This window comes from Cebidichthys violaceus, unplaced genomic scaffold (genome assembly GCF_023349555.1).
Source record: "Cebidichthys violaceus isolate CVI_PGR_0920_01 unplaced genomic scaffold, fCebVio1.0.p SCAF_5, whole genome shotgun sequence".
NCBI classification, from domain to species: Eukaryota; Metazoa; Chordata; class Actinopteri; order Perciformes; family Stichaeidae; genus Cebidichthys; species Cebidichthys violaceus.
The window spans coordinates 16,443,749-16,467,307 of record NW_027176705.1 but is presented as its reverse complement, the minus strand read 5'-3'; the positions used below and the strand labels follow the sequence as shown (position 1 = coordinate 16,467,307).

At 42.1% G+C, this 23,559-nt stretch overlaps 1 protein-coding gene across 3 annotated transcripts in view; it reads left to right on the top strand.

Annotated features, from left to right (window-relative positions):
- The window catches only part of phkb (phosphorylase kinase, beta), a 90,327-nt gene that overhangs the window by 38,193 nt on the left and 28,575 nt on the right, over window positions 1–23,559 (top strand). For all 3 annotated transcript variants that reach the window (XM_068730717.1, XM_068730715.1, XM_068730716.1), the window contains 4 exons: window positions 1,837–1,894; window positions 2,727–2,804; window positions 4,783–4,941; window positions 5,283–5,377. In XM_068730717.1, the coding sequence (XP_068586818.1) occupies window positions 1,837–1,894; window positions 2,727–2,804; window positions 4,783–4,941; window positions 5,283–5,377 (390 nt within the window). The remainder of the gene's footprint in view (window positions 1–1,836; window positions 1,895–2,726; window positions 2,805–4,782; window positions 4,942–5,282; window positions 5,378–23,559) is intronic.

The window sequence follows — 23,559 nt, the reverse complement described above, 5'->3', positions numbered from 1 at the left end:
CTTTTATCCTCCATCAGTGTGGAGAGATTTGAAAAAGATGAGGGACAAAGATAGTCAGGAGTATTGGCATTTATAGTTTTCAATACTTATTGTATGCTTACGTTTACTCTGTTCATGTTCATATTTTACTTAGTTTATGTAAGTATTTTAAGCCCAACTGTGATGTGTTTCCTGAACCTAACTAAATATCTTCGTTGCCTAACCCCAACTACAGCCGTTAACCTAGTATTGTTGCCTATATATAACCGCAGCCGTTTCACATTAACGGTGTGGCAGGATTTGGCGGCATCTAGCAGTAAAATTGCAATGAATAACACGTGAAAAAGCTGTTTCGCAAGTATAACCCCGTGGCATGAAATGACACGTGAAAAACTTGTGTATCATGATAAGTGGAATTCCTCAAATGTGGCGTGTGGTTTTATAGGCCTTCGCATGAGATCACGTCGTTTCTACTTTGTGTTGAACCTCCTTAGGCGAGCATAAACAAAGATGGGATTGAATTATTGGAACTAATAAAGCCGCAAATCACTTAAATGTCTCAGCTACATGTGACTTGTAACCAGATGATGGTTTGTGTGTTTGTGTAAATGTGTGACACTACACACACACAAGTGATGCAATAGGATTTCTGGCTGAGTAAGATTCCGAGAATAATCCAACAAATGATGGCGTTCGTGTCAATTCAAGGGTTTGTTCCGGAAAATTCACCCCAGCTGCTGCCGCCGCGCGCTGCCTTTTATTTCTCTGTGTTCTGTCGACTGAAAACAAGCAGACGGTCGCCCGGTCACGCATACACTCACTCATATCGATCAGTCAGTCAATCGGTCAGTCGTGACTTGCAAAGTGCTTATGAGGGAGAGATTTAATTTAATTAAAAATCTGAATAAATTAGTAGAGAGACATAACAAATACACATGCCTCCACACAGGGGTCAGTGAATGGTTTGATGAGTATCAAAATGAGGCAAGTCGTATGCTAAGGCCTTCACAGTCAGCTCAACCCAACTGAATGCTCATTAGGAGGTTTGGGAGCATTTTCAAAAACCCAAATTATCTTTTTGTAGGAATATCTTACCCTCACACCGATAGGTCGGATGATTTTGTTTGGAACAAAATGAACAACACACAAAAAAAAGGACAACACACACTTTTGTCTTAGTTTTCGTTGTGGTCCGTCCGGTTCATGTTCACACTTACTAATTGCGAACAAACTAGAGGCGTCAGCAAGAAGTCGCTTGAAGGCACTTCTCTGCTTCTTATGTGTTTATTTATCTTCCTACAAAGCTCACCAGGAAATAGCAAGATGTTTATTTTACTGTAATAATATGGGGAGATTGTTACTGTGTCCTACTCTGTGCATTAAAGCAGTTACCCATTAACTACTAACCCCCCATGATTTTCTAAGTACAAAATTACAATTTTTTCCTCCTGTTTTACCTTCCTTTTTTTAAGATATTATTATTTTTGTGTTATACAAGGACCAGTTGCAGTCTTGACTAATAAAACCTATAAACTTCCAGATCCAGCTCTTCTCTCAGTGTTCGTTGTTATTTGTCACAGTAACTTTCTGACTTCTCAGACCTTCAAATGATCCCCTCAAAACAAACAGCACAACTTGAAAGAAAATGACCTTGCAAGGAGGCAATGTTATTCCTCTGTGTGTTCTGTGAGTTATCATTTGCAATGTCACGTCTCCTATATATTTTCCCTGTGCCCTTCTGTTCCGTACTCAGCGCTACTAAAGTTCAGCCATCCGCTGCTTTAGAGTCGCTGTACCTCTTTCCTTTTTCTGAAATGGAAAAGCAATAATTTCCTCTCTCTCTCTGTCTCTCTCCAGCTTTTTGATGGGATCGAGTGCGAGTTTCCCATATTTTTCATCTACATGATGATTGACGGTAAGCCTTGTTCTATCCATAGCTGCTGTTATGATGCCTCAAGTGGGTCATTGGGAAGATAGAAGACAGACTTGAATGATGTGACAGGAAATCACTTTGGTGTTTGCCAGCTTTTAGAGGACTTAGAAACACTTTTTGAAAATATGTGATGTGTGAAATTTGTGTGTGAACCTAAGGGAATGGTCAGAAATGAAGTATATTTTCTCCCAGTAATGTGCATTTAAGCATTATTAAATCACCCTGCTGTCGGTTTATTCTCCATTGACGTTTGTAGGACAAAGGAATAATCTGATTTAGGGCCTGTTCATCTTTATGGGACTATCTTTTAACTACTAAAAAAAAACATAAATAATCTGTGTAATACAAATAGCTAAAAGACAAAAACAAAGTAAACAGAACTTAAAAAAGCAAGACTTCGCAACAAGAAGAAGAACAAGAATAATATCATTTACATTTACTTATATGATGCATGTAATAATTGTGGATTATTTGGAGTTAAAAGGTCAGAATTCTGATTGCTGCTCAGTCTGATATAGTGGTTTTCACTTGTAAAGCACACAACAGTGCTTGAACATTAAAGTTGTAATAATCTATATTTTTATATTAATTAATTAAGCCCGAGCTGTTTCCCTCAGGAGTTTGTGTAGAGCAAACCAGAGCTAAAAGACAAGATGGTGTTGGACGTACATTCACCTGGTGGCCATAAACATCCTTCTGTATCTGCTGTGTAAATGCAGATGTTGTCATTAATGTGTGTGTGTGTGTGTGTGTGTGTGTGTGTGTGTGTGTGTGTGTGTGTGTGTGTGTGTGTTTTGCGTTTTGCGTTTTGCAGGGGTGTTCAGAGGAAATAGTGCTCAGGTCAAAGAATACCAAGACCTCCTTCAACCCATCATCTTCCAGTCTTATGAGGGTGAGCAATGACATGAATAGACACACACACACACAAATGCAGTGACCGATGAATAGAGGCAAATTAAGAATGCACACACACACACACACACACACACACACACACACACACACACACACACACACAACTTTAACCGATTTGACATATCTATGTGGTTCGTTTTGGAGCTTCTGCCCCTGTTCTCTCTCCCTCTTGCAATGAAAACAATTCTCTTAAAATGAAATGACATCATCCATATTCATACCCCACATACTGTGACATACTGTGAAAGAGCCCGCCTTTTATATTAACCTCCGCCCATTGATACTTCGGGAGACAGTAAAATGATAGGAATGTCAAGAGCTGTGAGTTCCTATTTCCTAGCGGTGAGCCTGTTCATAATAGCACAAGAATAATTGTGCAGAAAGGATAATGATGTGAGACAGAGCTGACTTACGTATGTTGCTCCGGACATCTCCACAGTGCCTTTGTACTGGTTATGTATGGATAACAAAACTCCTTTAGTTAATTGGCTGGGTTTTAACAGATAACACAAATGTGCTTTTTTCCGCTTTCACCATTAAAAAGTCTAAACCCACAAAATGCATTTGCTGCTGTGAGAAGCCGCTATTGTGTGTTCTGCTGCAGGTTCGCCAGGCCTCCCGGGAGTCACGGTCTCCCATTGTTTTAATGATACACAGACACATGCAGGGCGCAGCTCTGGGAGACATGCCGCTGTGCTGTGGTGAATGGGCAGCATTTGCAACCGTTGTGCCATCCTTTGACTTTTTTTTTCTTGGAAGTGGGTTGTATTCATATTGACCCACACTCTCAAGAAACTGTTAATAATAACTGATAATCAGACTGAATTGTCGTTAAATTTCACTTCATTATTCAAACGTACATGGGATGAATTGTAATTACTCTTTTCTTCTAGTACCACCATCGAGACCAAATTATAGTGTGTCCAATGACCAAATACTTGGTCTAATTATTGGTCTGACTAATTACATTCCCATCAGCCACAGTAGTATTTTGTGTAGGGTTAGGGTTAGGGTTAGGTGTTAGTTAAATCTCTACTCTTACTCTTCTTTTTTTCTTCTTACCCACCCCTCACTGCAGTCCTCATTGCTGCTACCTTTAATTTGTGCTCAGGACGGGGTGTAGAAGATGGAGACAGTGTACACAGACCAAACACTAGGAGTGGCTGGTTCTGTTACTAGGACATGATCCCTCACCACCGTCCCACCCACACTGCCGCTCGTGTTAGCCAGAATGTTGAACCCGTGTCTCTGCGCTGGTGGGCGAATGCTTTTTCTGCAGCACCATTGATTAGTGTTCTGCTTCCACAGACTTGAATGACTGTACCTTCAAATTCAGACTGAATTAGCAGCATTTTCTTTTACTCCAAGCAATCAGGAACAACTTTGTTCCATTACAGTGGTTCAGCAGCTGGTGCCCATTACTTACCTGTTATGACAGATCTGTGAAAACGCACATTTGATACATAAATGTACTGTTCCTGTACCTCTGTGTGAGTTCTCCTTTTTATTTTTTCAGTTAAATTATGAATACCTGAGTGGTTTAATTGCCTGTATGAGTTTTAAATGAAAAAATTCTGAGTGAATTTTGGAAAATATAAGAAGACTGGTGGCATCGAAGCAGCTATTGACAGCGGCTCACAATAACATTCGATTCATATGTGTGAGCACAGCACATGGACATGTTCCTCTTCAGTAGAAAATTGGTTTAAAAATGACATAAAAATGCATTGTTTTAAAAATGCAGTATTGTGTGAAGTTGTTCCTACGTATCGTGTGCGTCTGAGCCGCAGCCTTTATTTAAGTAGGTTTTCCGTAACACCAGGAGTGAAGTGTAGATTGTTTTTTTCCCTCAAACACACATGTAAGACGTGTCCAGAGAAAGTACACACACACACACACACACACACACACACACACACACACAGAGTGCTCACAGTCCTCCTCTCCCATGCCAGGCCATGCTGTGATCCCCAAATACTACTACGTACCGGCTGACTTTGTGGAGGCGGAGCAAAACAAGCACGGAAGCCAGAAGCGTTTCCCTAGCAACTCTGGCCGTGATGGGATGGTCTTCCTGTGTGGTCAGGCTCTTTACAACATCGCCATGCTGCTGGGTACGCCTCCATGTTGTGTGTTTGTGTGTCAAGTCATATTAGATGAGATTTATTACACCATGTTATGTGTAATATGACAGAACATATTCAATTTCATTATCCACGATTGTCTAATGATTTTAAATATTGCTTAATTCTTCGCTGACATGAAGCCAAGGATGCAGTTTGACTCATCCATTGTGTGCATATGTGTGTGTCAGTATTTGTGTAAACAACGAAAAATTTATTATTTCGTCTTTTTTGTTCTCCTTTTTTTGCACTTGCCCTCCTGTCTATGTGGGCGTGTGTTTTGTATTTGTGTTAATCTATCTTGGTCTGTGTGTGTGTGTGTGTGTGTGTAGTGGATGAGCTGATCAGCCCTAAAGATATTGATCCCATCCACCGCTATGTTCCCCGCCAGGACCAGCGCAACGTCAGCATGCGATACTCCAACCAGGTAAGCTGTGATGTGATTGACTGTCATCGCTTGGCTCTGGTTGAACACTTATTTCACCACTTATCATCTTGAATACTCAAATACAATATGGACAGTCATTCTCAGGACAACTTTGGATTCAAGTGCTCATTGTGAAGCTGCACTCATCCTTGTTAATATGGCAGTTAAGCGCTTTTGGCCTAAAATAATAATGACATACACACGTTAAAAAAAAAAAAAAAAAGATTTGCTGGCTGTTGTTTTATTTTAGAAGTCAAGTAGCTCTAAGTGCTTTATGCTGTAGAGGCAGAGAGTGGGCAGCAAACGGACTGCCCACTCACCATGTGAAAAAAATAAAAGTTCTATGTTTGTAATTCATACAGTCTATCCAAGGAAGGCATCCTATATGTTTAAATAAGGGATAATAACAAATATGATAAGTTGTACGTTCACAATTGTTATTGATAATCACAAGCCTGAGCTGGGAGTTTTAAAATCCTACCTGATTGATCAACTTCACACGCATGAAGAGAAATATCACTGATTGCTTTTACATTCATCTGAACACACTCTTTCTGAAAACCTTTCCAGCGATGATTTGTATCACCTAGATCTCTGTCATGATTCCAGTCTGCTGCCAGGTGTTCCTTAAATCATGCAGCTGTGATGCAGATGTTTGTTTGTTGTTCTAGCATCAACTCAAGTGAGGCTACGCTAAAGAACGTGGATAAAGCCTGATGAGAACAAGGCAACAAGCTAACTTTCAAACCCATTTGATACTTGAGCTTAATGTGACTTTTCAAATCTACCAGGGTGAGGAGAGAGGACTTATGGAATAGCTCTAGCAAAGCTGGTAACACAGAGAACTAGGTGATACATTTCATCGCTGTAAAAGTCTAAGTGTGTTTGAAGTTAGCTTGTCGCATTGTTCCCATCAGGCTTTATCCACGTTCTTTAATGTAGCCTCACTACAGTTGATCCTGATTCATTTAGAACAACAAACACACATCTGCATCACAGGCACAGAAGTTAATGCACATCTGGCAGCCAATTGGAACCAAGCATTCTCAGTATAGAGTGACGGTGAGCTACGCATGTACTTGAACTGGAGTTACATCAAGGTAACTTCTCTTCTGCTTTGTCGAGTTACTGAATAGGAGACCACTGCAAATTCTGATCGGTGCAATCACTGTGTCGTCTTTCAGTAACTGTGATACAGCGGCCTTCATGGTGAGCACCAGGACAGGAGTGGACATGTCTTCAGTAGATGTGTGTTCCTGAAAAGGACACGCTCCGTATGTAGGCATAAGTGGCTCATTCTAAGCTAACGAAAACACAACTATTCTTATACTCAGGTGATTTTAAACTAAAGAAAACATGCTTTTTAATATTAAATTTGTTTTCTGCCAATAGATCCCCTGCACGTTGTTTCTTTATTTGCAATTCATCAAGACCTAAACCGCAAAAAACATCCTTTATTTTACCTTGCTGAGGGCCAGTCCTGCAGACAGGGATTAAACCCAGTCCCTTTGCTCTCCGGACGGCCTCTCTGAATGGCGATCATGTCTGAGGTTTAATCCATATCGGAGACAGCCGGCAGCTCTGAGGATCACACAGATGAAGGGTAGAGATACGTAAACAACGGCCTCATTCTCTCCGCTCTACGGTGTGGATTGATAAGTCCCATTCTGCCCCTGTATGTTGAATTTTGTTTTTGGAGCTCGGCTGATAAAATGGTGCTAGTGCTAGAACAAGGCGCAAAAGAGACGGGAGGTCCAGAGAGGTATCATGAATGCCAGCCTGAATCAAATAGGTTGCAGGGAGAAAGATCAGCAGGAAGAACAAAGACAGAGAGAAACAAACAAAACAAGCCAGAGACAGAACAGAGCATCCAGTCGGAGAGACAGAACAAGAGAGATGAACATTTGTCTGGAACAGGTACAAATATCATTATTTATCTCTCTAGGGTATGCTAATGTTCTTTAATACGAGGAAGGTCAACTCTAAGTGGCTAGAATAGTGGATTTTTTCACTTAAAGGTTTTGACATTTATCCTCTGTGTGTACAGACATTTCTCGTCTTGTCTTCCGCTGTGCTGACTTGTTGTAAAAATATGTGGTTTTAAATTTCCAAAAGCAAATGTCATGATTTAATTTCCATTTCACCATGCAGCTGTGAAATAGCAGGTCCCAAGTGCAGCTATTGAACAGTGGAGGACCTTGTCATGATTTCCTGCACACCGACATCTAACTATAAAGCAAGAAATGTCTTCTCTGTGTGTCTGTGTGTCTGTATATGGGTTTGTCCATCCAGTCTACCTCACACTTAGTGGGTGTATCGCTCGGGACTCAAGCACATGTAGTGTTGAAGTTGGTGCAATTTAACTAGATGGTGGCGCTTAAACAACAAGCTCTATGTTTTGTCCCGTAACTTTTGAACCACAATACTCAGAAACAAGAATCCCTTTTCTGTTGGTCCAGATGAATCTATCCATGTAAGCCATGCCTATTGGCATCTGGATCCATTTTCCGCCATTTTAAATTGTGTCCAAATCTGATTTCCAGTGTTTTGTTCCTACACCTTTTGAGCAATCATCACCATATTTGGAAGATACAACATGTGGTCAGAGCCAGAAAAAGTCACTTCTTTGGATTTTTGGTATTCCATACAGTTTTGCTATAGCTGGTCTTCAAGGTTTGCTCTAATGCCTGCTGGGCAGGGCTTCAGGGCAAGGGGGGGCGGGGCTTCAGGGCTGTGCGGACTGAGACGAGCGTGTCATCAGCAGCGGTCCTTTACAGGCTCATTGACTGCAGTTCACTTTTGCTGCTGGATGCTGGATATACCAATGTTACAAACAAACTCTTCTTCACTTCCCTGAAGTGAACAAAGCCAGGTGCGCTTTTCAACAATGCCGCAAGCAACACTATCAGGGGCCAAAAAAAATCGACCCCCGCTCTGAATGAGTATGCGTTCTGAACAGGCACTACACTAGTTACAGAGATTATTTTTTTTGGTATCATCAAAACTGTCATATCCAGTCAAAACTAAGCCATGATGATCACTTAATGGACTCTTAAAAGGCTCTGCCAATGACGACTATCAAATACTAGTCTTGCCTAAACTTGCAAATTTTCATATTTCTTATTTTTGAGGGAAGAAGTTGTGAACAAAACATTGATCATCATCATCATCATCTGCGTTGCTACTAAAATTGTATTCAAATATTTGCCTATTTTCACACACAGCAGTTAGGAGCAACATTAGCAATCATTTGGAGTCATGCTTCTGTCTGGTAGCTGATAGGAACATCTGTCTCTTTAGCTGCTAAATGCTCCTCTATGTTCACCGGCTAGTTGCTTTCTGTGTCCGTCCGCTGTTTGGTGTTGAACACGTAGTGTACAGTGGGCTTTTAGTCTTGCTGAAAACAGCTGCTTGCTGTTGACATTAGAATGTATCTTTTACAGCCAAGAATTTCTGCGTTAACCACACACAGAATAATCATTTGCAGTGAATGCCGTGCATGCCCTTTAAAAAGACATGATGAGGAAATGAGTTGATGAGATGGAAGTCATTCACTTTGAGGGTACGACGATTTGAAAGGAAGCTGTCTTTTCAAACACAGGTGTGCAGGGTTTTTAAAAAATATATATTTTTTATCTTTAGAAAATCTGAAAAACCACCTTCCACTGTCTGACCGAGTTTTCAAGCAGTAGTGCCTGAAAGCTGACGTGAGGTGTATTTTATTTTCCCAGAAGACGTGAATGCAATGAATGAACAGACTTTCAGCCTCAGAGCGTACCTGCATCTTGCCTTCAGCCAGGAGAAAGTATAATGTGGTTGTTTATTCATTTGGCAGGTGCTAAGCTGAGTGCCTTGCAGGGTCAGGCGGTCACACAAATTGCAAATTTAATTCTCTATTCCTGCTATCCTCCGCTGCTTCTCTCACCTCCTCCACCCCCTTCATTTTAATTCTCATTGCTTTATAACATTTCTCCCTGGCTCCTAGTGTTTTTGTCTTTTCTCTTCTCTTTTATCTGTACTTCTCTATCTCTCTCACTCACACCTTTTCGGTCTCAGCTAGACGCCTAGCTCACACGTCGTGTCGGCAAAGAGGCTTGAGATGGGAAAGGAAAAAAATGAGAGAGTGAAAAAGAGGAAAGGAAAAGGTGAAAGAGGAGGATGTGTCTTCACTTTTTTTTTAGTTTACTGTGAAGAAATGCTTTGTATATTGTGTGTGTGTATACCAGCTGTCTTGTTGCCTCTGCATCATTGACGTCCAGTGTTTGGTCTGCGGGCAGCAAAGGCACATGGGCATGCTGGGCCTTCACATGCAGTTAGGGCTTGATTTGTGCGCTCCCCTTTCTTCCTCTGTGCAAGCGTGTAATTTCCCTCCCACTTTGTGAATCCAAAAGAAAAGAAGAAAAACATGTATGTGTTATTATGAGTGTGCATGCCATCTTCGCTTGTTGCCCTCTCTGTCTCTATGTGTATAAGAGGGAGGTTTGTGATTCTGAAGTAGAAGTCTATTATTACAATATGGATAAGTAAGCATGTGTGTTCGTATTCATAGTTCCATTCCTTTCAAATGTTATGCTACCGCTTAAAGTCCTGGCGTCAATTCATATGACAGCTGCAGCCGCAATATTAATCCATGAACAGCCTGAGATATTGTACTGTCTGCTTCCACGTCTAAGCTTGCGTCAGGTTCTCTCTGGGCAATTTGACGTCAGCTCTGTCATTCAGCACGGAGATGTGTTTTAAAAGAGCTGGTGAGGCTGCACTCCCTCATATAACCAATAAATACCTGATTAAATAGTTAATGCATGACATTTGAGTCACATCCACCTGAAAATATCTCTAATATTCCATTTCAACGGATCCCTTTTCAATCAACGGTTTCACCACTACATTTAGCATTGAGTGTAAGCTGCAGAGAGAGATGTGTGTGACTGTATTCCTAATCCCCCCCCCTGAATACAAATCACCACCTTTATTTCCTCACTAAAATATGAGATTATTTATTTTTTCGCAGTTATTTAAGGGTTTCATTTCACATTTCGATCCCATTCCCACATAAATGCTGTGACTCAGACGCCCTGCGGTTAAGTGCCTCTGATGTGTTGGAGCTGACCTGGCAACGCTTTAAATTCATGCACGTGCCTGAGAAGTATGTATTAAGAATGTGCAGTGTAAATGTAAAAAATGATTATATAGCACATATCCCTTTATAGTACATAGGTAAGGCACCATGCATTAAATTTGCATCATGTGCACATCTCAGCGGGAAGGGAATGTGGTTTTGCCTCAAACAACTAGCATTTGGAGGGTGGGAAGTTGTGATTTAGTTGGTGAATGGGGCGTTAATGCAACTTTAATGCGTAGTTGAGCTTGATGTTCAGGACGCTTTTTACTACTAGTAATGAACTGCCAGTCTGTTAAATAGAATATGAAGCTATAAAATTAAATATGGATGTGAGCCACGTGGCAAATGGTAAAAAAAAAAAATCTGCAAAAGTGTATTGCCACAGTGCTGCTGGCACTTCTGTGCTCTGATAATAGTGAGATATGGATAATTTTTTTTAAAGCTTAACCCTGTGGATGAGGGCGGCTTTCCTTGATATTAAGTGGTCGACTGTGTCGGGGGTTTCTTCTGCATGAGAGACAACGCGCTCCCAGGGCTGTGAGGGTGAGTCAGATCAAATGCACCCCGGGGAGCGTGGCGTGACATCCCACTGACAAACATGCAATAATACGCAGCGGGCGTAGCAAGTGGGGGATCGGGGGAAGCCATGAATGGCTTTGAAAGTGATTTAGTTGCTTATGTTGCTTATGTCACACGCTTTCTTTTAACGGTATACCCTTAATCTACTCGGCTATTCAGGCGTGCTCGCAGTGTCACATTCTCTCGGTCTGTCTCTTATTTTTCCCCTTCTGTCTCTTTACATTCTGTTCTATTTTTTGGATGAATTCAACAACACGCATACAGCACCGAAGCACATACAAGAATAGCACTTAAAAAAAAAAACGAAGCAACGTACCACTCAACTCCGACATTGTAAAACTTTGAAGGAAACCTTTGGCTTCCGTCAGATTTCTCTTTTATTCACACACTCGCACACATCTCGCACTGTGTTAGATGAAGGTTAATGGAAAAGTTGCGTTGTGGTCCTCACTGCTGCAGACGTCAGTCGTCAATCAGAGATAAGGCGTGGGTCAGGAGAGGCCCCCGCTTTGATAGCGCAATGTGGGGAACAAACATACCTACCTAGAGGCGGGACAGAAGGAGGGAGAAAAGAGGAGAACATCAGCGAGGGGAGTAAGGCTGACATATACAGGGGTAGGGAGGCGGGAGGAGGGAGGAGAGGGATGAACCCGTTTCATTCTGTGTATTTAACATGGATGTGTTTCTGAAGCAATGCATTCTTCAGCTTCTCACTAGTTTGAAGCGCTGCGGGGCTCAGTTAGAAAAAGGCAACCAATCAGGATTTTAAAAACGTTTGAATCAGAAATTTGATGACAGGTGCTCGGCTGTTTGGTCACTGTCAATCAAACCTGATCAAGCCCCACCCACACAGTCCTGATGCAGCAGATCAGTCTCCATAAGTGGGACTCTTTGCTCTCCACCCAGTTCTTCTATTTATCACAAATTAACCAGAAATATAAAGCAGCTAATTTCCCTTTCAGCAGCTGATTGTCGCATGGACATTGAATGAAAAACAGCCAATATAGATCTCATAGATGGCTGTAAGCTGAATAATGGCATGTTGTTGGTTAGGAGTAGAGTCAATGTCAAAAAGTAGCACATATGATACAATTTATAGCCGATGGTATGAATTTGCCATCTGGATGATTATTGTTTGATTATCAGCTGAGGGTGGAGGGGACCTGGCCTCCTCCTGCTGTGTATGATGTTTTCTGGTCCGTTCGCTTTAGAGTTAATGTGTTTATTGAGTGGTACGTCCAGGCAGTTGGAAGTGTAGATCGACGCACGTTTTCGACTGTTAATCTTGTTGTTCTGTGCCAGTAAATGGACAGACTATGCAGCATTGTCATCATCATCTCCCTTGTGTCTCTCTGCCCGATAGACGTATTACTGCAGAAGCCATTTTAAGCGGCTTGTGTAGAGAGATCACACGGTACGGACACATGTTATGGTCGGTTAAATGTACACGCGACACTAGATTGTTCATCAGAACACAGATTAGAGGTCAGTGGCGGGACACCATTGAATAATCTTCAGACTGTCCCTCTCTGAAGAGCAAAGGGACACCCTGAGTAGCATGGGGCAGATGGATGTTAGGGTCTGTCAGACACACACACACACACACACACACACACACACACACACACACACACACACACGGACACACAATAGCACTGTACTTTCAAATCTACAAGCACATCCCCCACAAACCCTACAAACAAAACCACACATATTCACGCCAACATGCAATCATTTTCCTATCTGTATCCTTTGCTTCACTCACTCACACACACACACACACACACACACACACACACATGCACACACATGCACAGACACCCAGATTGGGAGTGTGCTAAACCCTGCTGTTTGCCAAATGGCCTGGTGTCGCGCAGGAAATGTCGAGCCCAGCGGTCTGTGACAGTAAAAGCCTTAGAGAGATGGGTCCTGACCTTAACCTGCAGGGAAATGGACATCACTCAGCAGACACACTCACATGCACATACTGCTTTTCTGTGCTTTTAGGAGTGTGTGTGTGTTGTGTGTGTTCTTCCTCTGTTTTACAAGCGGTAGTCTGTGCCAGGGGCCTCATTTAGCGAGTGTCTGATAGGTCCGGCCCCTCCTGTTTCTTTGCCTCACTGTCAGTGTTATTGGCCAGCTGTGGCGTACAGAGTCCTCCTATTTACAGCTGATGTATTGCGCAGAAACAGAAAGGAAAGCAAGTTGCCAGGACACACAACTATCAAAAACACCCGAGTAAAGATCAAATAATTTGATTCGGAGCTTCAGTGTGGGATTTGTGTTTGGAGCCAGGTGCGCTGAGAGGAGGCTTCTATTAGCTGCTTGTTATTGGTTCGTGCTGACAGAGTACAAGAACAGGCTTCTCAGTAGATGGGGGAGTTGAGTTGTTTGCTTCTTCCGAACAAATGCAGAGACCAAGTGCTCAGCCAGTTTCACATGCGTACATCCAAGGAATGTTTACATCCGGTTTATTTTACCAGGTGTAATCGAGTTTTAAAAGGGTTTTTTTAAAGTCACCTGAAAGCTTGGAACCTAAAGAGAAATGTATTCAGCTCAGCTTAATGCAGCTCTGCACTTTGTCAAGTTGTTCCATTCATGATTCAGAAATAAAAAATAAGTATAGGACAGCCGTGCCCATGCTCGCTTGTGTCTCATAAGTTTATGCAGGAATTTTTGAGTTGATAAAGTTGATTTGGTACTAAATTTAACCAGTTTTTACCACTCGAGAATTGATTACAAATTTAAATAAAATCTAAAATCTTTCCAAAATACCACTTTACGATGCAAATACTTTGAGGAACACACCAGAACAAGTCATGCTGTGATTTGGTGTCTAAAACTTACAAACAAAACATTTGTAGATTTCTGCTTCAACTTCAGTTCTGGAAACTGCTCAGAATCCCCTTTATTGTCAATATACCTAGGAAGGCCATATGTCCTCTGAAAGCGCGTGGTCTCTGGTTTTGTGGTTGTAACATTTCATGAGGCTGTGATTCACCTAGAGGTCACAACATGTCATTTTATACAGTGATTTAAAAAGGGACTAACATTATCACAAATGAATACTGGGCTCATTGGATCCAAAAGTCTCAGTTTCCCGTTCCCATTCTCACAAAATGTATGCAATTCCAGGACTGTTTAGGGACCCCATCATGCAGAAATATCCAAATACACCATTCTCAAATAAGCGAAAAATAAATAACACGTTTTTACTGCATGCAAAGAAATGCATCTTTTTTGCCTCAAACTGCATGGGATTAAAATAAAGCGGCCACACCTGTAAAGGAGAGACTTGTGGGTAAAACCCTTTTTCATTCACATATCTTGAGGTGTGAGGTCAAGGGACTCTCTTCCTTCCCCAAAGCTAACATGACGTGGCTGGTGCCAATGGATTCATTAGGCCGTGTAGTATCTTCACTGTAGCTTTAAGCAAGACTTGTGACGACGGGTCTCAGAGAGTTAAACAAGTCTGTAATGTACTTTGGTCCCACTCCATGTAATCAGCATTGCCTTACATTCAGGTCTGTGGCTCACAGGAAGCCAGTGGAGTGACTTGAGAATTGGGGTGATGTGGTCTGACCTTTTGGTCCCTGTAACAACTCGAGCAGCTGCATTTTGAATAAGCCGAAGCTTTGTGGAGGGCCCTGTCAAAAGACCATTGTGGTAGTCAACCCTGGTAGAAATAAGTGTGGATGAGTTTTTGACATGATAAAAAGCTGATCTTTGGTTTATTTGGTTATTTGGACTAAGATCAGAGTCAACTGTAATGCCAATGGGGGCCCCTTAGGCCATTGAGGTCTAATTGAATATTTAGGAAGTTTTATTTTGGCTTAATTATAAAAAATTCAAAAATAGAACGTTTACAGATGAAGCCTTCCATTTTGGTTTGTTCTTACATAATGCATGTATTATTGGATTTTCATTTAAAAATAGTGCCACTGCAATAAGTAATCATTTATTACAAATGCGGGGAAATGTATTAAATATTCAATTCAAGCTGTTTGTTACAAAATGCAGCACGGTTAATCAGAATGCAGGTGTTTCTACATAATGAAGTGAAAATGTGTTTCATTTGGCCGTGTTAATATGATGTGCCCGACTAAATAAAGCTTTGTTAGTGCCCGTCACTCAAAGCTTTCCCTAGTGCTTCAGTTCCCTTGTTGTCGTGTATAAAAATACAATTAACTTAAAAAAAACGTATAAACAGGACAACTAGTGTTCTTCTTGTTTGTTAGTAGCTAGAGAGAGAGAATGTGGGATGGAGGGACGAAGAAATGTTTTTCCTTCTTGGAAATGCAGACATGCTGCAGAAAAGTAATTCAATTATTTATTATTAGTTATTAAAGAACAGTCCCAAAACATCTGTTACTTCATCTAAACGAATAGCAAAAGTATTTAACATGCTTGTAAAACACAAAAAATCCCAAAACAACTTTGAACTATTCAGGAAATGTGGCTGCTTTGGAAGCTTCGCACCTGAAAATGTTACTACCATCCCAAGTGTCAATCATAATAACTTGCTCAGTGTAATTAAAACCATGTCACATAATCCTGTTGTGATGGACGACTATATTGTGTGTCCCAACTTGTCATATAGTCAGTGGCCCCTAGTTTCCCACAGCGACAGGAATCGAATTGGATGGGTTTACATTGGAGTCAGTTGAAAACCTGGTGCGTCCGACACAGAAGCTGAAGTTTGCCTCGGTATCGGACGCCGAGGGTCACTGACCAAGCTGTGGTGTACTTTCATTGGGGGTGAGAACAGGTTGTGTAATAACAGCTTTGCTCTTTGTCAGGTTTTTCACTTTTTAGAAACACATTTGACTGCGACTTTGCTCTCAGTGTGTGAGCTGCACGTCTAAAGGGAAGTGTCGGGGCCGGTTTATAACTGCTCCTCTGGCAGCAAGTACAGCGGTGCGGTCTGTTTATTTGTCGAGCTGTTTTAGAGCATGTGCGTGTGTGTGTGTGTGTGTGTGTGTGTGTGTGTGTGTGTGTGTGTGTGCGCGTGTGTGCGTGTGCGTGTGCGTGTGCGTGTGCGTGTGTGTGTGTGTGTGTGTGAAGGAGAGAGAACTCATTTGAACCATAATGCCCATCTGTTCCCAAAGTTTATAATTACGTGTTTACAGGTGTTGTGCGTTTTCCTGTGTGTACATCTGAGTGCATGTGAGTGGTACTTGGCACAGAGACAACAGTTTCTGTTCCAGGGTCATGTTCAGGCTGCATGTGTCCATTAGAGCTCATTCAGAATAACACACACACACACACACACACACACACTGGCAGATAAAAGAGTCAATACAAGTTTTGCCGGGATGTGTTCGTGGCCTTGAAATGACTTGTAAAGGGACGGAAAGTTATGGCTTTATCCGGAATTACAAACACACAAAACACGCACAGACAGACAAACATCACCCGTGCAACTACATTTTTTTTTATTATATGTGGCTGCATGTATATTTCTCTTTCTCTGCGGTATTCAGATCATTATGCACACACCACGTCACAAGCAGCAGTAGCAATCTGGCCACTTATCTTCTTTCCCGGCTCTCCGGGGATGATATCAAACAGCGGCGCTCCGACAAGCCGAGGCTCCTGTAGCTCACACCGTCGCTCGCCTTTAATATCAATTGATTTTATTAGGGTTTTTTTTTTTTTTCTTCTTCTGCCGCTTCGCTCGTGAGAATTCTCTGGCGGAGGATAATATTTCTGAGCTGAGTCCGGGGAGCAATGTATCGCTTTCTCAGTCAGGGCGCCTTTACAATTACACCGGGCAGCAGCATGCAATCCAATTCTTCACTCTGTTCGTCTCTGCTGAGGTGATTCCACCCTCCCTGTCTCCCTCCCTCCGCGTCCGTCTTTCCACCTCTAGCTCCGCCGGGTTTCTTTTTCCTCCATGTCGTCGTTTCCCTAAATCAAACTCCCGCCTCATCACCCTCTCCCTCCTCCGATTGTGCTCATCTCGTAACTGTGACCGATTCTTGTCACGGTCTTGTCGTTATCACCACCGGATGACCTTTTGAAAAGATCTGGCTTTAAGGAACGTACACAGGAGACGTTCTCCTCTCCCACAGCCGCGGATTGAAAATGACTTAGCATTTCTTTCATGTTTTTTTTCTGCCCCCTCCCAACGTTTTTCTGCTAAACCCCTGACACTTTGAAATGCCCTCATCAAAATATGAATCTCTGAGCTGCACAGAGAGCAACTTCCCGAGGACGATACAGAGCCCGGAGTCATTCGTCTGTGCAGGGGCATGAAAAGAAGGGATTATATTTCATTCAAATGGGGTTTTTTTATTTATTTTTTTATTTTTTTTATTTTTTTGGGGTGACAGATAAATTCCCTCACTTGCTTTTTAACTTTATGAAAGTCTCTGAATGTTTTATTCCTTTATGATGGGATGCTCGCTCGAGGCTGCCTCCCTCGTGCTGCGCTCTGTCAGCCGGCACACTGGGAGGGATCTGACCTTGAAATAGCGTCTCATTGAGTTCAGCTGAAGTTTTTCACCAAAGTTTCATTTAAATGGTTAAGTATTTAGTAAGAAGAGAAAATAGGTGAGAGTGACCTTCAACCTGTTATCTCTGCTAGACCTCAGCAGCACCAAGGCTGAGCAAACAGCCACATCTACGGATTCTCTTCTCCCCCGCAATACATAAACACAAATATACCTACGCTAATCCCAGGTGACCTTTAGTCATTTTCCTCATCTTTTTGTTCCCATATCCTTCAATCCATTCCTATATATATATTTGTTTTAACTTATTTATTGAAGCCATGAATAAACCCTCATAACTAACTGTTAAAAGACTATTTCAAAAATAAAGTAAGAAGGAAAGTGAAAGAAAAGAAACACCAGAAATGTTATTCACTCTCCGTTAAGAAGACTAGATTAGTCTTATGTGATGAGGCTTTGTAAAGCTCCCTGATTTGCTGACTCACAGGTGTGTATACATATCTACCGCTGGTTCAGGTCCCTCTTGAGGTTTGATTGCATTACTGGCGGAGGTGTTTTGACAGAAAACTCTGAGATTTGACTCAGAGAAATGTTGTTTTTTGTAGACGATTTACTTCTGACCTGTGAGACACACAAGTGACAGTAAGAGGGAATGAAGACAGCTAGTGACAGGGTTAGTCGAAAAGAGAGGTCGCAAAAAAAAGAGACAGGGCAATAGGGAAGAAAAGGAGCGGACGAAGTAAATAGAGAGAAACAAAGAAAGGAAGGGCTGAAACGATGAAGAAAAGAAGGGAGGACAGGAAGATGGAAGGGAAGAAGGTCAAATGGAAAGGTAAGATGATGCTGCGTGGAAAGAGAGAGATGGGAGCAAGGAGGAAAGGAAGAAAAAGAATAATGGATAAGAAAGGAAGTAAAAAAGGAAAGACAGAAGGTAGGATTTAAGGACAGAAAATGGGAGGAAGGAAGGACATAGAAGAAAAACAGGGAAGAGCATAATAGCTGAGAAGGAGGGGAGGAAAGGTGAAAAAGAAGGTGGGATAGAAAGAAGGAAGAAAGGAAAGAAGAAAACAATGGCAGGATGAAGGGATGGGAAAGAAGGTAGGATTGACTGAAGGAAGGGAAGAAATGAAGGATAAGAAAAGAATAACAGAAAGATGAAAAATAAGACAGCAGAGAAGGGAGAGGGACAAGAGGAAGAAAGGAAAGAATTCAAATGTGGAAATGGAAGACGCTTCTCATCGCGTGTCACAACTCAGTGCTTTTAATTTTGGGGGAAAAGTCAAATGAGGCGGAGCTGAAATTCATTTGTGTTCTGCGGGAACGCACAGAAGCGTTCCCTGGCAAATGGCTTTTCACTTTGTCAAATTTAGCGCGGCCGTATCTCTGAGGGGCAGGACCTGCCGGGCCCGCTGCGACCCACCGCCGGTCTGTCCTGCAGCTGGAAATGCTCTGCAGCACTTGTCAACAGCGTGTCTCAATCTGTGCCATCTCAACACTTCCTTTATTTCCTTTTTCCACATTCTTGTCTGTGTGGATTGTTTCTTGCTTTTTTTTTTCCCTTTTTTTTTTATTGCCATAACAGACGCCACATTATGCGTTTCCGTGTTGTAATGTTGCAATGTTTCCCATGTAATTGCAGAGTAGTAATTGAGTCTGTAGCCCTTTCGGAGAAGCTTTTATATTTACTGTCCTAAGCAATACAAACTGCTACTAAAACAGCAAAGGTAACAGCTGTCGAGAAGTTGATTTCGGTTGAATTACAGATCTGAGCGTGTGTCTCAACTCTCTCCTCGTGCGGAGATGAAGAGTCAAGGAGTCATTTATTCTAATTTGTTTGGTTTCCCTCGACAGATGTGTGCCATTCATCTCTATTTATTAATGCGGCGCTTTCATTAGTCAATCTGAGCGTTTGTTCGCGCGCACGTAGGTAAACAGCTTAGTGTTTGTTCTTTCTGTCGCTGAGAAGTGCCTGAGGTTGATACGCACATGCACCCACACACAGTGGAAACAGACAGCATTATTAGTCTGAGACAAAACATATAAGAGCACAGCTCCCTGCATTCTGCAAGTTGTTCTCAAACGCTGTGTAGCTCTGCCACCCATTTGTCTCATTTGATCATTTTGGGTGTTTTTTCCCCCCACACACACACACAAGCGTCTACCTTTTTAATCAGTGTCTTAATGTACCACTAATCTGAAAACTCCCTAAAGCTTACTGAGGCCTCATCTATTAACCGTTGAATGCTCCTGCATGTAGACATTTAAGGGGACAATGAAATGGGTTGTTGTTGTTTTTTTGCTTTCTTTCTTTCTTTTCTAGCATTTTTAAGTCAGCTTTAGCATTAATAGGAGGTTAAGTGAGGGAGCTGAGTGTAGAGATATATGGTCAAAATGACAAGCTGTGGTTATATTTCATCTAGAGTAAATTACATTATAGCAGTCAGGTCTATAAGATATCAGAGCATGTACTAAAGTCTTGCTGTATTACGGGTGTGAGGATAAGGATACTTCACTACTATCTCACAGGCCTCATCCTTAGACTGTTGTCCGTGACCAGATAGAAATATATAAATGTGAAACGATTTGAAGGATGACGCTTTGGCTTAACAAATGACTATACTCACAGTATGTTTAATTCATTATTTACTTTGGTTTTTCATTGTTGTTGTTTTTTACGATGTCAAAAAGATCAGATATCATCCGCTTTATCATCTAAGAATAAACATTTTTCAGACTGGTCCAGACAAGCCTGGCTCAGCATAGCGCTGTGACGGCAGGAGTGCTGAGTGTTTGTTTTCCAGGTGCAGACAAATGTCCTTTTGCTGCTGCAGCCCTTGGTGTTGGCAGCACAAATATTTCCTTCAATGCCTTTTGGCAAAGACGTATGCGAGTAGTTGAGTTGTGATTAAGCCCCTTTCTGCATGAAGTCCTTTGATACATGCTCATGGTAAAAATGACTTTGGTCCAGACCAAACTGTGCAGGATGCTCCATATTGGACCAGATGGGAACCAGTGAACCTTTTTTAAATTCTGTCTTGCTGCGTCTCTATCGTTTTCATTTCATGTTTGAAGCTCTTGGCCTGACGCTTGTTTGTCATGATCGTCCAGCCACCTGCCAATTCCTGCTATATAACCACATCCTCCACGAGGGTCTGAACTGCATCCGTTTCTTCAAACACTCCTCCTACAAAGGTTCTCAAGTTAATAATGAATACTTGCTTTGCTTTAGCTTTGTTCTGCTTAATTCATGAATAAATGAATCTTATTTCCATAGCAAGTCAGCAGAGAAACGTGAAGGCAAAAGTCAGTAGTATTCAATGATTTAATGAATGATTTGTACAGTGGACGGGCTGGTAGCACGTCGCCTGCACTGATGATATGATCCTTCTCTACTTCACTCCTCAACCTCGGGCTAACGGAGCACAAGTTCTGCTTGGAGGTCTCTGCTCTCTGCCCATGTCCTCTTGTGTACACTGTTTGGATATTCAATATTCCGGCCTGGTGTGCTGGATTTCCCGCTGGCACACACATCTTTAATATTCCGTGTAGTGCATTTGCAAGAATAACTCAGAAGAGCGCTCAAAACCGGAAGCTAAAACATATTGCACTATGACTCAGAGAATATCTACGGGTCCTACTGATCCATAAAACAAGTCTCGAAAATACAAAACCTCAACTTGTTAAAATCATTTGGAATTTATATGCTCATGCCGGCATTAACATTTTTATTTGGGCACTTCAGGGCAGTGGAAAAAAGCTGAAAACACAAGAATATCATCGCCTCATAAGTTGATATATTGAGGTTGTTAACAAAACGTGGCTTTTTCACGCATCCAGCAGGTAAAGAGCAGCTTTAGGATTCGTGTTTGCATCAAACACGTAAACTCAAATCCAAGTTTCACTAGTTTTTTTTATTCATTTTTTAAGCTCTTTTTTTACCACCAACCCCTGGGCAAATGATCTGTCTCTTTAGCCGCTAAACGCTGCTTTATATTCACTAGAGCTAATCAATAACTTTGTCAGTCATCTAGCAAGTAGCGTATACTGAGTTTTGCATCTCAAACCCATGCTGATGAGATTGGTGAGAGTCAACATCTTATCAGCTAGCCTGGTTTTGCGCAAACGTAACAAAATCTGCCTTAAGCTCACTAATTAACATCTTACTGTATATCTCATTTGTTAAAACCGTAACGAAGCATAAACACAATTTCATGGTTTTATGCAGGAACAATCTCAAGTTTATGCTGAGCTAAGAGTGGTAGACATCTTTTCTTCTAACTCTCTACAAGAAAGCGAAGACGTTCCCAAATCCTTGAACTATTGCTTCAACATAATGCAAGAGATTTATAGCAGTTTCAAGTTTATTTTGTTATGTGGTGCAGCCTACATTGAGCCTTTTTAATAAAAGGCTTTTAGTTTTCATAGCTGTCCAATTCTCCAAGTATGAAAAAATACAAAAACTCCACCTTCGATGTGAAAGGTTGGTTTTATGGATCTTATGTTAAGCAGTTTTACATTTTCTGGTTGGCCATGTCATCGTAAATGTAGCTCCTCAGTCAGATCAATGATATGCTGCCTGCTGTTTGCCCAACAGCCAAGTTCCCTTTTGGATACATACTGTACTCTGTTAGATAACATCAGCCAGTAATGATGAGTGCATTCCAGGGGTTATTTCATATTGAAGTAATGCACTTCTTTTGCGTGGCTTACTCGACCCACCCGCCTTGGTCTCCTTCTACTGCAGTTAGCCGTTTCCACGAGAATCCCTCAGGAGAAGCTGCTTGAACTATAGTGTTCGAAGGTTAGCGTGTAGGTTCAATGTGTAGGTGGAGACAGCATAGTAAGAGCCAGATTTTGCGAGATTTTATGCGCATGTATATGTGCTCCAAGAGCAATGTATATAGTAAGGCAAGGTCACAACAACATGTCTGTTTCCATCAACTGTTTGGACATCATCCGCCTTAACAGTTCATTTCATTTTGTACTATGTGTTACGATGCTTGCAGTAGTTAAAGTTCCAGAACTTTCATTACCTGTGTTCAGTTGCTACTCATTTCCTCCAACAGTGTTTTATTTTTTTTTTCTCTTTTCCATAATTAGTCTGAAATTGAATTCCAGGGAGTGCCACAGAGCTCTTTAAACTGCTCGATCTGGTCTGAGCTGTGTTGACATCAGACCGGTGTCCCCACCATCGGTGTCACCCAGGGTCCAATGTCATTTGGTAACTACCTTTTAGCCTCCTGCGACTCAGCCCCCTGCGGTGAAACGACACATCTGTCATTTCCCGACTTTCACACCGTTTCGGTCACACCACGTTGATGTGTTCAGGGAGCCTCTAAAAAGATAGTTAAAAGAAACTTTTCATCTTGTTTTCCTCTCTGCGGTTGCACTGTTGCCTGTCGAGGAGAGGACAGGAGTGAGAGGGAGCACATTTCTCCCCCGTCTCCATTATGCATTTACATATTTTCTCCATCGCCAAATGAGTCCTTTGTCTGCTCTCTGCTAATGAGAGAGTTGCATTGCAGCATTTTAGAAGCCACTGCTCCCCCATTCATCAGGAGAGATTTGTGTTGAGCCGTGTGTTTTTTTTTCCACTCAGCCACCCCCTTCTCTCTCTGCTCTCTCTCTACTTTCTGATTGATGATAACGAGGTTGTTGGCTAAAACCGTCTCTTATCGACCAAACAAAATGGCTCCCAGATTTGCATGTGTGTGTGTGCGTGTGTGTGTGTGTGTGTGTGAGAGAGAGTGTGTTATTCCTGGCGTTGTGTTCTGTCACTGACTACGAATCTGAGCATCTTTGCATGCCGGTGTCAGTGCCTTCATGTGCAAGTGTGTTATGTGTGCGTGTATGTATCAGTGTGCGTGCGTGTGTGTGTGCGTGCGTGCGTGCGTGCGTGCGTGCGTGCGTGCGTGCGTGCGTGCGTGCGTGCGTGTGTGCGTGCGTGCGTGCGTGCGTGCGTGCGTGTGTGCGTGCGTGCGTGCGTGCGTGCGTGCGTGCGTGTGTGTGTGCGTGCGTGCGTGCGT